Source organism: Poromitra crassiceps (genome assembly GCF_964638095.1).
Source record: "Poromitra crassiceps genome assembly, chromosome: 17".
NCBI lineage: Eukaryota > Metazoa > Chordata > Actinopteri > Beryciformes > Melamphaidae > Poromitra > Poromitra crassiceps.
The window spans coordinates 38,006,818-38,023,213 of NC_139635.1; the positions used below are offsets into that span (position 1 = coordinate 38,006,818).

Below are 16,396 nucleotides of genomic sequence, written 5' to 3' on the forward strand. Positions count from 1 at the left end.
CGAATTAAATTCGAATTTGGCCAGCGAATTTCGAATAGTGTTTTTGCTAGATATGCCCATCCCTACCGTGCACTGATGATACCCAGCTACTTGACTGTAGCTGGGTAAACATGACAACTCTTGTCTCTGATAAACAAAGAAGGGAGTGAGCGTTCAGATGTTTGGGGCACCTTGTTATATACACTTTTGTCTCTGATGAACAAAGAAGGGAGTGAGTGTTCAGATGTTTGGGGCACCTTGTTATATACACTTTTGTCTCTGATAAACAAAGAAGAGAGTGAGTGTTCAGATGTTTGGGGAACCTTGTTATATACACTTTTGTCTCTGATAAACAAAGAAGGGAGTGAGCGTTCAGATGTTTGGGGCACCTTGTTATATACACTTTTCTCTTGTCTCTGATAAACAAAGAAGAGAGTGAGTGTTCAGATGTTTGGGGAACCTTGTTATATACACTTTTGTCTCTGATAAACAAAGAAGAGAGTGAGTGTTCAGATGTTTGGGGAACCTTGTTATATACACTTTTGTCTCTGATAAACAAAGAAGAGAGTGAGTGTTCAGATGTTTGGGGAACCTTGTTATATACACTTTTGTCTCTGATAAACAAAGAAGGGAGTGAGCGTTCAGATGTTTGGGGCACCTTGTTATATACACTTTTCTCTTGTCTCTGATAAACAAAGAAGAGAGTGAGTGTTCAGATGTTTGGGGAACCTTGTTATATACACTTTTGTCTCTGATAAACAAAGAAGAGAGTGAGTGTTCAGATGTTTGGGGAACCTTGTTATATACACTTTTGTCTCTGATAAACAAAGAAGAGAGTGAGTGTTCAGATGTTTGGGGAACCTTGTTATATACACTTTTGTCTCTGATAAACAAAGAAGGGAGTGAGCGTTCAGATGTTTGGGGCACCTTGTTATATACACTTTTGTCTCTGATAAACAAAGAAGGGAGTGAGCGTTCAGATGTTTGGGGAACCTTGTTATATACACTTTTGTCTCTGATAAACAAAGAAGGGAGTGAGCGTTCAGATGTTTGGGGCACCTTGTTATATACACTTTTGTCTCTGATAAACAAAGAAGGGAGTGAGCGTTCAGATGTTTGGGGAACCTTGTTATATACACTTTTGTCTCTGATAAACAAAGAAGAGAGTGAGTGTTCAGATGTTTGGGGCACCTTGTTATATACACTTTTGTCTCTGATAAACAAAGAAGGGAGTGAGCGTTCAGATGTTTGGGGCACCTTGTTATATACACTTTTGTCTCTGATAAACAAAGAAGGGAGTGAGTGTTCAGATGTTTGGGGAACCTTGTTATATACACTTTTGTCTCTGATAAACAAAGAAGAGAGTGAGTGTTCAGATGTTTGGGGAACCTTGTTATATACACTTTTGTCTCTGATAAACAAAGAAGGGAGTGAGCGTTCAGATGTTTGGGGCACCTTGTTATATACACTTTTGTCTCTGATAAACAAAGAAGAGAGTGAGTGTTCAGATGTTTGGGGCACCTTGTTATATACACTTTTGTCTCTGATAAACAAAGAAGGGAGTGAGCGTTCAGATGTTTGGGGAACCTTGTTATATACACTTTTGTCTCTGATAAACAAAGAAGAGAGTGAGTGTTCAGATGTTTGGGGCACCTTGTTATATACACTTTTGTCTCTGATAAACAAAGAAGGGAGTGAGCGTTCAGATGTTTGGGGCACCTTGTTATATACACTTTTGTCTCTGATAAACAAAGAAGGGAGTGAGTGTTCAGATGTTTGGGGAACCTTGTTATATACACTTTTGTCTCTGATAAACAAAGAAGAGAGTGAGTGTTCAGATGTTTGGGGAACCTTGTTATATACACTTTTGTCTCTGATAAACAAAGAAGGGAGTGAGCGTTCAGATGTTTGGGGCACCTTGTTATATACACTTTTGTCTCTGATAAACAAAGAAGGGAGTGAGCGTTCAGATGTTTGGGGAACCTTGTTATATACACTTTTGTCTCTGATAAACAAAGAAGGGAGTGAGCGTTCAGATGTTTGGGGCACCTTGTTATATACACTTTTGTCTCTGATAAACAAAGAAGAGAGTGAGTGTTCAGATGTGTGGGGAACCTTGTTATATACACTTTTGTCTCTGATAAACAAAGAAGGGAGTGAGCGTTCAGATGTTTGGGGAACCTTGTTATATACACTTTTGTCTCTGATAAACAAAGAAGGGAGTGAGCGTTCAGATGTTTGGGGAACCTTGTTATATACACTTTTGTCTCTGATAAACAAAGAAGGGAGTGAGTGTTCAGATGTGTGGGGCACCTTGTTATATACACTTTTGTCTCTGATAAACAAAGAAGGGAGTGAGCGTTCAGATGTTTGGGGAACCTTGTTATATACACTTTTGTCTCTGATAAACAAAGAAGAGAGTGAGTGTTCAGATGTTTGGGGCACCTTGTTATATACACTTTTGTCTCTGATAAACAAAGAAGGGAGTGAGCGTTCAGATGTTTGGGGCACCTTGTTATATACACTTTTGTCTCTGATAAACAAAGAAGGGAGTGAGCGTTCAGATGTTTGGGGAACCTTGTTATATACACTTTTGTCTCTGATAAACAAAGAAGAGAGTGAGTGTTCAGATGTTTGGGGCACCTTGTTATATACACTTTTGTCTCTGATAAACAAAGAAGAGAGTGAGTGTTCAGATGTTTGGGGAACCTTGTTATATACACTTTTGTCTCTGATAAACAAAGAAGGGAGTGAGCGTTCAGATGTTTGGGGCACCTTGTTATATACACTTTTGTCTCTGATAAACAAAGAAGGGAGTGAGCGTTCAGATGTTTGGGGAACCTTGTTATATACACTTTTGTCTCTGATAAACAAAGAAGAGAGTGAGCGTTCAGATGTTTGGGGCACCTTGTTATATACACTTTTGTCTCTGATAAACAAAGAAGAGAGTGAGTGTTCAGATGTTTGGGGAACCTTGTTATATACACTTTTCTCTTGTCTCTGATAAACAAAGAAGGGAGTGAGCGTTCAGATGTTTGGGGCACCTTGTTATATACACTTTTGTCTCTGATAAACAAAGAAGAGAGTGAGCGTTCAGATGTGTGGGGCACCTTGTTATATACACTTTTGTCTCTGATAAACAAAGAAGGGAGTGAGCGTTCAGATGTTTGGGGCACCTTGTTATATACACTTTTGTCTCTGATAAACAAAGAAGAGAGTGAGCGTTCAGATGTGTGGGGCACCTTGTTATATACACTTTTGTCTCTGATAAACAAAGAAGGGAGTGAGTGTTCAGATGTTTGGGGCACCTTGTTATATACACTTTTGTCTCTGATAAACAAAGAAGGGAGTGAGCGTTCAGATGTTTGGGGCACCTTGTTATATACACTTTTGTCTCTGATAAACAAAGAAGGGAGTGAGCGTTCAGATGTTTGGGGAACCTTGTTATATACACTTTTGTCTCTGATAAACAAAGAAGGGAGTGAGCGTTCAGATGTTTGGGGAACCTTGTTATATACACTTTTGTCTCTGATAAACAAAGAAGAGAGTGAGCGTTCAGATGTTTGGGGCACCTTGTTATATACACTTTTGTCTCTGATAAACAAAGAAGGGAGTGAGCGTTCAGATGTTTGGGGCACCTTGTTATATACACTTTTGTCTCTGATAAACAAAGAAGAGAGTGAGTGTTCAGATGTTTGGGGAACCTTGTTATATACACTTTTGTCTCTGATAAACAAAGAAGAGAGTGAGTGTTCAGATGTTTGGGGCACCTTGTTATATACACTTTTGTCTCTGATAAACAAAGAAGGGAGTGAGTGTTCAGATGTGTGGGGCACCTTGTTATATACACTTTTGTCTCTGATAAACAAAGAAGGGAGTGAGCGTTCAGATGTTTGGGGCACCTTGTTATATACACTTTTGTCTCTGATAAACAAAGAAGGGAGTGAGTGTTCAGATGTTTGGGGCACCTTGTTATATACACTTTTGTCTCTGATAAACAAAGAAGAGAGTGAGCGTTCAGATGTGTGGGGCACCTTGTTATATACACTTTTGTCTCTGATAAACAAAGAAGGGAGTGAGCGTTCAGATGTTTGGGGCACCTTGTTATATACACTTTTGTCTCTGATAAACAAAGAAGAGAGTGAGCGTTCAGATGTGTGGGGCACCTTGTTATATACACTTTTGTCTCTGATAAACAAAGAAGGGAGTGAGTGTTCAGATGTTTGGGGCACCTTGTTATATACACTTTTGTCTCTGATAAACAAAGAAGGGAGTGAGCGTTCAGATGTTTGGGGCACCTTGTTATATACACTTTTGTCTCTGATAAACAAAGAAGAGAGTGAGTGTTCAGATGTTTGGGGCACCTTGTTATATACACTTTTGTCTCTGATAAACAAAGAAGGGAGTGAGCGTTCAGATGTTTGGGGCACCTTGTTATATACACTTTTGTCTCTGATAAACAAAGAAGGGAGTGAGCGTTCAGATGTTTGGGGAACCTTGTTATATACACTTTTGTCTCTGATAAACAAAGAAGAGAGTGAGCGTTCAGATGTTTGGGGCACCTTGTTATATACACTTTTGTCTCTGATAAACAAAGAAGAGAGTGAGCGTTCAGATGTTTGGGGAACCTTGTTATATACACTTTTGTCTCTGATAAACAAAGAAGGGAGTGAGTGTTCAGATGTTTGGGGCACCTTGTTATATACACTTTTGTCTCTGATAAACAAAGAAGGGAGTGAGTGTTCAGATGTTTGGGGCACCTTGTTATATACACTTTTGTCTCTGATAAACAAAGAAGGGAGTGAGCGTTCAGATGTTTGGGGCACCTTGTTATATACACTTTTGTCTCTGATAAACAAAGAAGAGAGTGAGCGTTCAGATGTTTGGGGCACCTTGTTATATACACTTTTCTCTTGTCTCTGATAAACAAAGAAGGGAGTGAGTGTTCAGATGTGTGGGGCACCTTGTTATATACACTTTTGTCTCTGATAAACAAAGAAGGGAGTGAGCGTTCAGATGTTTGGGGCACCTATTGTCATAATGCACTTTTGTCTCTGAGAAACAGTGAGGGGAAGCGATGCTGGAGGCTAAATAGCTGTTAAAGGATCTTGGGTTGCAGCCTCAGAAAGGAAAACCACATTTGCAATTCTGAGGTTTGGAACGACTCCAACTTCCAGTATTGTATAGCGTTATGCAGGACCACCCTCCTTCCTACTGTGTTGGGCCACCAAAATCCTTCTTTATGCTCTATGCTGCCCTTTATCTGCAGCTCCCCTTGGTAACGTGGATTTTAATAGGTGGAATTGATGAGGATGAGGACAGCTGTCCACTGGATTCACCTGATCTGTCATTTCTTGAAAGGAACCAGTGGTCCTCCTAATATTTTGTACTATCAGTATAAGCCATTCCAAATTAACTGAACATCTACTTACAATGTGTCTTGTGCTTTCTGATGACTAAACATACAGTTTAATTAGATTTTTTTTTAAAGCGCAGCAGTTTGTGATGGTATGCAGTAAAAAAGTGAGAAATCTACAATGCATTTTTTTTAATCAGGCTGTTGTCTTTTTGCTATATTACAGATTAATTCAGTGTCTATATGCATGGCTTTGGCCTCTGGTCAGATCTCATTGAGCTGTTTTCCCGTGAGTTACTGTAGCCTTGGTGCTAAGTGTGGCGGTTCTGCTGGATTTACAGTGTGAATCTCCAATGCATAACCCTCATCCAATATAATCCTCGCCCTCTTTCCCTCTGCCCCAAAAACCTCTCAAAACGCAATCTGAACGGTTTCCAAGATGGTCTTCTCCTGTTTGTATATAGGACGCGGTGCAAAACAAAGAAAACGAAAATCTCTGTTTTGCTATTACCAGATCAATGTGTCGTTCATCTTCGTCATAGCCGAATGCAAAGGCATGCCGAGGGACTATCAGTCTAAAGGGTTGACCCACAGGGGCTCAATCTGAGTGGGATTGTCGTCTATGAAGTGGCACTCCGCTCGATAGCTTCGGTGACGCGCTGGCTGTCACAATTTGGGCGAGAAGATTACACTTCACTTTCTAATCTAGCTCCCAATCCAAGTCTAAGTACACACTTATGTTTGCTTTCACTCAGAAGAGGCGATGAGGCACAATGATGACAACAGCAGCGAACAACAAAAGCACAGTGCCAGCAAGGCTGCTTATGGGATTTCTACTCTGAGAGAGAGAGAGAGAGAGAGAGAGAGAGAGAGAGAGAGAGAGAGAGAGAGCAAAGCACAACAGAGAGAGAGAGAGAGAGAGAGAGAGAGAGAGCAAAGCACAACACAGAGAGAGAGAGAGAGAGAGAGAGCAAAGCACAACACAGAGAGAGAGAGAGAGAGAGAGAGAGAGCAAAGCACAACACAGAGAGAGAGAGAGAGAGAGAGAGCAAAGCACAACACAGAGAGAGAGAGAGAGAGAGAGAGAGCAAAGCACAACACAGAGAGAGAGAGAGAGAGAGAGAGCAAAGCACAACACACAGAGAGAGAGAGAGAGAGAGAGAGAGAGAGAGAGAGAGAGAGAGAGAGAGCACAACAAAGAACTAATGAAAGAAAGGAAGACAGACAGAAAGAAGGCAGCTAAGATGAGTGCCTGGCCCTGTGCCAAACCTCCTGCGAAATAAATGAGAAAAAGAACGTCAAAGTTAGAGAAATGTGTTGCCAAAATCTGGAAAAGAAAAAGCAAATCTTCATCTCTGGGAGTCGGGGGGAAAAAAAACAAATCCTGGAAGTGCATCTCCGCACAGCGAGGCGGCGTGCTTGATGGCGGCTATAAAGGCGGAAATGGGCGGAGTTTCAACGAGGCAGGGTGCTGATATTGTTGAGTGGGAATCCACGCGGGGACCATTTGTAGCTGGTACCGAGTATCAAACGCTAACCCCCCGTTAGCTCGCAGGCATGCTTTCTCATGAACACAATGGAGGCACAGAGACAATTAAACGATTTGTACACAGTGTGGAGTGGAGAGAGAGAGAGGGAGAAAGCGAGACAGAGAGAGAGCGAGACAGAGAGAGAGAGAGAGAGGCAATTTAACATTTACAGCCAGCATCTGTGGCTTCGTCCATGATCTGCGGCTGCCACTTGTAAAAAACGGAGATGATTGGTAAATAGCTTGTTCCGTCTCTGAGATCTGGAAACGCCCTCCGAGCGAAGGGCACATTATGCAAACAACACTTACACGTAGCACTTTAGTACAGCTGTTACAGTGTACACACGCCTTTTGAACGTATTCCAAGTCAAGATTGCGGAAGTCGTATGAGGCTAGTTTCACGTTCGCCGAGTTCAAAGTCAAACAAGTTTAGTGAAAGCGTCGTGAACTGACGAAAGGAGGTCACTCGATTTACCAACGGCATTCAAACGCACCCATAGAGATTCCCATCGGACGCTGCGAGCTACTAGACAGGATTTCTGAAAGATCTCCCTCCACAGGTGGCCACTCTATAAGCCACAAGCAGGACCTATCGTGTTGTGTGTACAGAAGAACCCCATGCTTACACAGACTGAGGTATACAGCAGAGGGGCCATCACAATGCTACTGTAGATCATTTTTGATTGTGAGCCATTTGGATGTCATCAGAATCTCTAATTCCACGTATGATATAATAGGACAAAAATGACTATATTAATATCATTTAGATATATGGCTTCAAAACAGCTTCAATACTGTGGTCCATGTCCTGAACTATGTGTAGTGGGATATTGAACCTTTCTTCATGAAGGAAAGCCTCCCGTTTTTGACGGATGCAGGTAGAGCTGTAGTTCAGAGGTTCTCAAATGTTTTTCAGCCAAGGACCCCTTACAAGATAGAAAATATACCGGGGACCCCCTCATTCTGATTTGTGATTTTGGGCTAAGCTTCATTGTTTCCACGGTAACGTGCTTGACTTTTAAATTGATAGGTTTGTTAGATTAGAATGTAATCCATGAAGCATTTTAGATTTAAAGCATAACATATTTACGTGGAACTATGAAGCTTTTGGGAAAAGAGTTTTTATTTTTATTTTCTTGAAAACTTTTCGTGGACCCCCTTGCAAAGTGCCACGGACCCCTGGGGGTCCCCGGACCCCAATTTGAGAACCACTGCTCTAGTTCACTTAATCTTCAGGTTCACACCTCACAATAGATGGATATCATTGAGCTAATAAGTAGTATGGCTGTTGTGAGTGACACACTATTCTTTGGCTTCAGGACAGCTTCAATACTCTTGGATTACTGCCACCAATGCCCTAAATTGCATCTAGTGGGATATTGGACCTTTCTTCAAGAGGGACATGTCTTTGAGGGATGAGGTGGAACTCTATTTCACATAAGCTTTCAGTGATGTTTAGATCTGCTGGTTGTGGAGGCCATGGGAGATGTTTGACTTCATCCTACTGCTCATGAAACCTTGTTCAAATTGGATTAACATTGAATTTCTAATTTGATTAACTGGGGCCATCGTCATCTTTTATACTGTGGTCGGGGTGAATCCTCTCTTCTGATTGGCTGGCAGGTGAGCATTAAAACCGTGTATTGCACATGTAGTTCGGCTCAAGTATTAAATTCATCCGCTACCCGACCTGCAACAACGATGTTTCAAAACGCCACCGAGCGACTGAAACAGTAGCTGATCCAACATCTACATTTCACGCTGATTTTAATGTTGAAATCCATTTACTGCTCAGTTGCTGATAAAAAGCTCATCAATTGAGACGATCAAACTTGCTAGCTAAAGCTGAGACCGCAACAACGCCAGCCAGGCAAAGACAAGCACAGGGCCCACTCAAACCCCATCACCCTCACCCTTTTCAATCCATCCTTTCTATACTCTATATTTCATATTCAACATTATTATGTGACATTGTCTGGTGAAAGGGTTAATAACAGGCAACCGAAATCGCACAAATCAAGATTTTTTTTATTTTTTTTGAAAAAAAATCATAATACGCATTACGCAAGTTTAGATGTTGAAGAATGCACTCAATATAACAAACTAAATAATTATAATTTGTTAGTAAACAAAGCCTGTTCAGAGCAAACCGAGCTTGTTCACCAACGTTCAGGGCGATTTTGTCTGAATGTTGCTTTTAGGAGTCGGAACATTCAAATTAAAATGTCCTCGGCCTTCTTGTTGCCCAAAACACCAGTCCGTCACATATCTATGATTTCCTTGCCTTTGTCTCTGAGCATCAGTCGGCAGAGCAGCACCCTCAGGGCAGCACACTCAGGGCAGCTGCACTCAGGGCAGCACCCTCAGGGCAGCACCCTCAGGGCAGCACCCTCAGGGCAGCACACTCAGGGCAGCACACTCAGGGCAGCACACTCAGGGCAGCACCCTCAGGGCAGCACCCTCAGGGCAGCACACTCAGGGCAGCACACTCAGGGCAGCACCCTCAGGGCAGCACACTCACCGTTGTTGCGGTGGCGCTTAAATAAGCTTATCTTCCTTGTTATTCTTGTGTTTTGTGGAGCCCTCTGGCCTGAGACAAGCGCCTACCTTTGCCTAAAGGTAAGACTGCACCTGACTATTTGGCCTCTGGAGATCTCTGCTAATTGGCTCCTGTTTGGAAAGTGAAAAAGTGGTGATTGACAGACCTCTTGTAAAGCTACCGCAATTACCAGCCCAATTTCCCTCGCAGAAAGTCATATGTCAGAGACCTATTGGCAGAAATGTAAGAGACAATCTTATAATAGAGCTCTGATAATGATTAGGATTAAACCTACACGCACAGTCAACTGGATTATTATTCAGTTAGGATTGCAGCTGTGGGCTGTGATGTGAGGAAGGCGCTGCTCTGCCGTCATACATGTGGCAGAGCGAGGCAATGCTGCTGCTAATGAGGTCAAGCATACATGAAACATGAGAGAGGGAGCTTATTCCCTCTCATTTACATTCAATTCCCTGCTCCGAGGGTGGGCAGGAGTGAGCGTTCACTCCCTGCTGCTCCGAGGGTGGGCAGGAGTGAGCGTTCACTCCCTGCTGCTCCGAGGGTGGGCAGGAGTGAGCGTTCACTCCCTGCTGCTCCGAGGGTGGGCAGGAGTGAGCGTTCACTCCCTGCTCCGAGGGTGGGCAGGAGTGAGCGTTCACTCCCTGCTCCGAGGGTGGGCAGGAGTGAGCGTTCACTCCCTGCTCCGAGGGTGGGCAGGAGTGAGCGTTCACTCCCTGCTGAGAGAGAGACACAGAGAGAGAGAGAGAGAGAGAGAAAGGACTTTACATTTTTTTAAACAGGCTTTTGTATCTCATGCTGCTTTGAACCCATTTTCCCATCAGCGGTGGCAGACTAGCATAGCGCTGAGCCCAGAGGCTAGCTGTGTTTTTCACCTTCACAAAGATCAAAGGTGTGATGATGCTTCAAAGTGCATCTTATTCACACCTGCCCGGGACATCGCCTCTCAAACTGTACACGAGATTCACCTGGACAGGAAGCACAAAAAAAAGAAAAAAAGAAAATAAAAGGGGAAACGTATTTAAACATCTCCTGTAATGCTTTATCTTGCTTCTTTCGTTGGGGAAACGTGCGAGTGGCTGAGGTCTGAGGGTATTATTCTCGCCCTCTCTCGCACTCGTTCACATACACACACACGCGCACACACACACGCACACACACGCACACACACACCTCCCAGTTGTTTTCGCCTCGCCACGATGAATTTATCACCCCATCCCAGCAGACGAAATGCAGCCCAACCTCTGAGGCACTTCCAGCTAAAAGCGTGCACGTGTGTGTGTGTGTGTGTGTGTGTGAGAGAGAGAGAGAGAGAGAGAGAGAGAGAGAAATTATGCGGGGGGATGAGAAAAGAGAGAGAGAGAGGGGAGAGACTGTGACTACGTCGAGCTCTGAAAGTCAAACAGTATTTGGCATAGATCACTGCATTCATTTTTCATCCTAACTTGCCTTGTGTGGGGCCTGTACATGTGTGAGTGATTTTAGGTGTGTGTGTGTGTGTGTGCATGTACATGTGTTTGCATGTGTTAGGAATGCGTATCATTTAAAAAATTACAATACCAGTACCAGTACCCTTAAAGTGATACAGATACTTCACTCAATACGTGGTGATTGGCTGCGAGCAAAACCACACAAATAATGTAGTATTTCTTTTTAGATCTGTGTACAAAAGGATGGAATGCAGGCATCGTTTGAGACGTTTCAATACTACTGTACATGTACTTACTGGGTTATTTCGGTCGATACCTTAAAGGTACTGAGTACCGATACCCAGCCCGTGTGTGTGTGTGTGTGTGTGTGTGTGTGTGTGTGTGCGTGCGTGCATGTGCGCGCGCGTGTGTGTGCGTGCGCGCGCGCGCGTGTGTGTGTGTGTGTGTGAGTATGTGTGCGAGCGTGCGTGCGTGCGTGTGTGTACAGCATGCCTGTCCTTGTGTTTTTGTGTGTCACTAAGTACTGCATACACAGTAGGCCTTATGATATATTTAGCTTGTGTGTGTGTGTGTGTGTGTGTGTGTGTGGTGTGTGTGCGCACATGTGTGCGTGCGTGCATGTGTGTGTGCGTGCATGCATGTGCGCGCGAGCGTGTGTGTGTGTGTGTGTGTGTGTGTGTGTGTACAGCATGCCTCATGTCCTTGTGTTTGTGTGTGTCACTAAGTACTGTATACACAGTAGGCCTTATGATAAATTTAGCTCATTACTCAGACACACGAGCATCCAGAAGCACTAAAGGGCCTCATCTACATGACAAACAATGCAAAGTTACTAAAATACATGAGCGGAACCAGAAAAGTCCAACAGCACAGAACACCATCAATCTTTATCAAGATGTAATACGCAGAGAGAAAAAAGTTGCTCTGCATTCACTTAGCCTCATTGTGACACCAGCTGACTTTGCAAAGAAACCCTGTTTACCTCCCTACTGTCACTCACTTCCCCAATACATGACGGCACACACGGAGTCACCACGAACTCTGTGTGTGTGTGTGGGGGGGGGGAGGGGGGGGGGGGGGGGGGGGGTTAGTAATACAATACACACTCGCAAAAGTTCAAGAGAAGTTCAAGAGAAGCCTGCCAGGAACCTGCCGTCCCCCAATTAACTGGCACCCGCCCCCGTCCAGCTCGTTAGAGAGAGAGAGCTGGTGGGTCCAGTCAGTTTAGGGTTGTTCTGCACTACATGACACACCTGTGTCTCGCTCCCCGTGATGAATCGCTTTCATAAAGCAGCACGGCCTGCTGGAAGTGAGTTTAACAAGAGTGATGCTGTACACCTGATGATGAGGGGGGGGGGGGGGGTGCTCCATCCCAAAAAGCAATCTTGAAAAGAGATAACGGGCACCACGGCACTAAGTTAGAATGTTAGCTCATACTGTAAGTCTCCTTTCGACCCTTAATACGAATATTGCAGAATGAATAGCTTGTGGGGATATTAAATTCCCGTGCAACTTTCCTTTAATTATTAACTTTCATCAAACAGCTTAGCTTAGTAGAAATGAAGCAAACCGCGGTGAAGTTGTCTCCCCTATTCCACAACCATATTAAGAGGTCTCATCTCTTTCCCCTCGTACAAAATCTATATGACGTGGCATTGGCATATGAAAATGATCCAATTCTGCCTCCTACAACTACTACAACAACAACTGCTAATACCCATACTAATACTGCTATTGTTATGTCTGACACACTCACAAGACCATGTCCATCAGCTTTAGTTATAAATGTCAAAATATGCTTTGCCAGACTTCTCTCGCATCAAACAAAATAAAATAAAAAGATTTGAACCCGGTGACCCATAAGGCAATAGGAACACGTATGTATTACAACTTTAATTGATTATCTGTCACTATAGTCTGAGATATTTGAAGCCTATAACAGGCTTATGTGTACAATATGAACATAAACTCCACGAAGAAAAGGTGACTTTGTGCTGTGACTCATTTAGGGATAGGGCATCGTGAGCTGTCAGAAAGTGTGATTGATCCTTCTTACAACACTTTACTGTGAGCAGTGAAAAGTGTTAGTAGAAATTCCACTACGCCAAACAGGCCCTCCAGCCCGCAGAGCCATGAATCAGTGGCGTTCCGCACGCTGCCTCTCTCACAGCTGAAGCCATCTCGTGGCAGGAAGTCATTGTCCTGTTGTCCAGGCCTCATTACTCTTATTTATAAGTGGATCATAATATGCCAGAGAAGCCCAGACTTCCTGAACACCAGGGCCAAAATGGCACAGGAGATGTGTGCTCATGCAAAACGTACTGCACGGATGTGTTCGAGGTGAGGTGGTGGTGGTGGTGGGGGGGTATGAGTGAAACTCTGCTTGCCAAAGAGCTGTGGTGGCACAGTGTTGTTGGAATTAAGAAAATCCCAGAAAAGAATATTCAATTAATGCGCTCAGTTAGCCACTATAGCAGGAAAATCATGGAGCGACTTCTTTATGTCCGCATGGCTGCAGCGAGGACCCTGTCCATGCTGTGACTTGTACCGTACTGTTAAGAGTATGCGCGCACACTATTTGTAATAATGACATTCTGTCACCTAGACTAACCAACCACCTTACCGTACCTGTCTCCTTCAATTCTTGGGTGAAATATCTTCTGCCCTTTTTGCTCTGGTTTTATACAATAATGCACTTTAGTGAATATCAGCAATCAGAGCATCAGTAGGCTATACAGTATGACAGTGAATTTCTGAATTGTTGGTTTAAGCTGCTCAAGACCTCTTCCCTCTTGTTCATCCTGGACACTAGAACAACAGAACCTCATTGCAGTACTGCATATCAGCTTTTCTACCTCATTATTAACACATTTTAGACTAATCACTACTACTCATCCTATCTTATAGTACTGTATGACTCCGTGAAAGGTTGGTTGAAGCTGCGTCGACGTCACTCTGCTCCTGTTGAAGACACTAAACTAAAACCTTGTTCAGCAGAACCTCATTACGAACAAATCTTCTACCTCATAACTTGCAAGCCTGTTAATAATGGTACCAACCCCTACTTAACTCCATGATTTTTGCCATGGCGGGGTCAGGGAATGGAAAAGTCACGACACTGACTCACTCAGTCAGTCATAGACGTTTAGTGAGTTTAGGGGCCCTAGCTACTGTAGGGAAAGGAAGGTGGTAGAGAGTCAGGATTCGAGGGGTGGAGTGGAGTGGCTAGGGGGATATGGGTGGTAGGAGGAGGAGAGCAAGGAAGGGAGGTAGGGTAAAAGGGGCTGTGGGGGGAGTGGCTAGGGGGCTGTGGGTGGCAGGGGCAGGGTGGCTACACACTTTTCGCTTGTTGCTTCTGTTATACAGCAAAGTAGAGTAGACAGTAAACTAAAAGCTAATTCAACACAACCTCATTATCAGCAATGTTTCTACCTGATTACTAGAGACTTTTATATTGCTAACCCAGACCTGAGTCCATGCATTCTTGGTTGAAGCTGCTCCAGCTCTCTTGTTGTAGACACCAAACCAAAACCTTGTTAGACACAACCCCGTTATTCACAGGTTTTCTATCTCATTCCCAGCGAGTGTATTGTCCAGCATGCCAGCTCATACCTGATTCCATGAATTCTTGGTTGAAGCTGCTCCAGGCCCCTTTGCTCTTCTTCAGGTTCTCCTCCATGACCTTGATGTCGACAAAGGGACAGTTGCATTCTGGGAAGCGGGCAGAGCATCGGCACCAGCAGTCGTTGTTTGAGCAGAGCAGCTCGCCCTCTGAGTTACACGCCACGTAGCTGAGAGCTGCCTCCACAAAACGCCCACGCAGGAACTCCGGGAGGACGTCTTGTAAACCTGCAGAAACACACAGCAAAGGTATTCATGTCTCTTTCAGCACAAAGCCAGTTCCACCTGCGTCCACACATTGAACATTCTTGTAAACCTGGAAAGGGCGTTATGACCTATGTCAACAGCTTGATTTATTAAAGAAAGATCTGAAATGAAAGTGTTTGCATTAATATTACATAAAGGCTAGTTTGAAGCAGTGAATTGAGGGATTAAATCAGTGGCTCCTGCATTACATTACTGGCTTTCCTGGGGAAGCTAAGCAGGTCTGGCCTAGGATACTCCTTGGATGGGAGACTGGTGCTGGAAGTGGTGTTGGAGGACCAGTAGGAGGTGCTCTTCCCTCTGGTCTCATGAATAATCTCTCCAATGCCCCAGGGCAGAGACAGGGACTCTGTCCTGTGAGTGAGCACCGTACTTCGGATGAGACGTTAACCTGAGGTCCTGACACTCTGTGGTCATTAAAGATTCCATCGGCACTCTTCACAAGAGTAGGGGTGTAACCCCGGTGCTCTTGGGGGTGTAACCCCGGTGCGCTGGCTAAATTCCCACACAGGCCTTCAATCATGGGCACTTAATCATCCCTCGTTATCTAATTGGCTCATTAGGTCCTCAACTCTGCACCGTGATAGCCGAAGTGTGGTTCGCATTCTGGTGCGAACTGGCTGCCGTGCATCACCCATGTGGGTGCTACACATCGGTGGTGGATGAGTTGAGTCCCCCTTCCCCCCCGATATGTGATGATGTGCTTTGAGTATCTAGAAATGCACTATATAAATCAATCAATTATTATGAATAATTATGATCTTTCAGGTCACGTACAATTTCTAACTGTTCTATCCACCTTATTTTTGGCGGCCATTTTTGCCTGATCTGCTGATGGGTGCTTCTTCCGGTGTGATCCTCCCAGCCTTGTTGCTGACAGCTTGACACCCGTCTGGGCGAACGGAGCAAATCACTAATCAGGTCCAGCTTGGCAAAAATCTCGTCGATAAATATCCCTTTAAGAGCGCAGTGCATTCATGGGTAATCGCCTGCTGTGGCCAATATTAACCATTTCGAGTAACACTGTTTCCATACGGATCACCGGCGTTAGTTTGTTGTTTATAACGTGGCTATATTCATAACGTTTTCTATCTCGGATACGTTATTTCGAATCGCACATAGGTTACGCCAAACCCCACATAGGTTACGCCTCGAATCCCACATAAGTTACGCTAAAACGCACATACTTTACGCCTCGAATCGCACATAGGTTACGCTAAAACCACCACCGCAAAGCGTGTGGGTTTCAGGACGAAACAGACTCGCGCCACTAACGTCATCTTAACACATTGAGTGCCAGCCATTTTTTCATCCTGTAGGTAAGTTGTGCCAGGGTTTTTTTTGAGGATTCTGGCTCATTTTACAAGAGCAGAGGATTATTTTCTGTTAAGAATTCATGAACACCAATCATCTAAAAATAACTAATAGAATGTGTGCTTTCTCTGTCTAAAAGAGTTAGTTTGCAGAGTTAGTAGTTATGTAGATATTAGCCGTTGAGTACAGCATGGTTTCAGCGTCTGGAAATTTATTCAGAGATAAATGGCTTTTTGTGAAATTCGACAGAACAGTCACTTTAACCATTCATTTTTGGCATCAGTAAGACCGTCAGACATTCTAAACAATAGTTTTGAACAGTAATTTCCTCCATAACAACAGGAAAC

The 16,396-nt window shown here is 43.9% G+C and overlaps 1 protein-coding gene across 1 annotated transcript in view; it reads right to left on the reverse strand.

Moving 5' to 3' along the window:
- Window positions 1–14,694, reverse strand: part of LOC310791756 (BMP/retinoic acid-inducible neural-specific protein 3-like) — a gene marked incomplete at its 3' end in the record, with an annotated part of 76,750 nt that extends 62,056 nt beyond the window's left edge. The window contains exon 1 of the mRNA XM_083653414.1: window positions 14,463–14,694. Coding sequence (XP_083509540.1) covers window positions 14,463–14,529 — 67 coding nt within the window. The 5' untranslated portion in view covers window positions 14,530–14,694. The remainder of the gene's footprint in view (window positions 1–14,462) is intronic.
- Window positions 14,695–16,396: the final 1,702 nt, after the last annotated feature.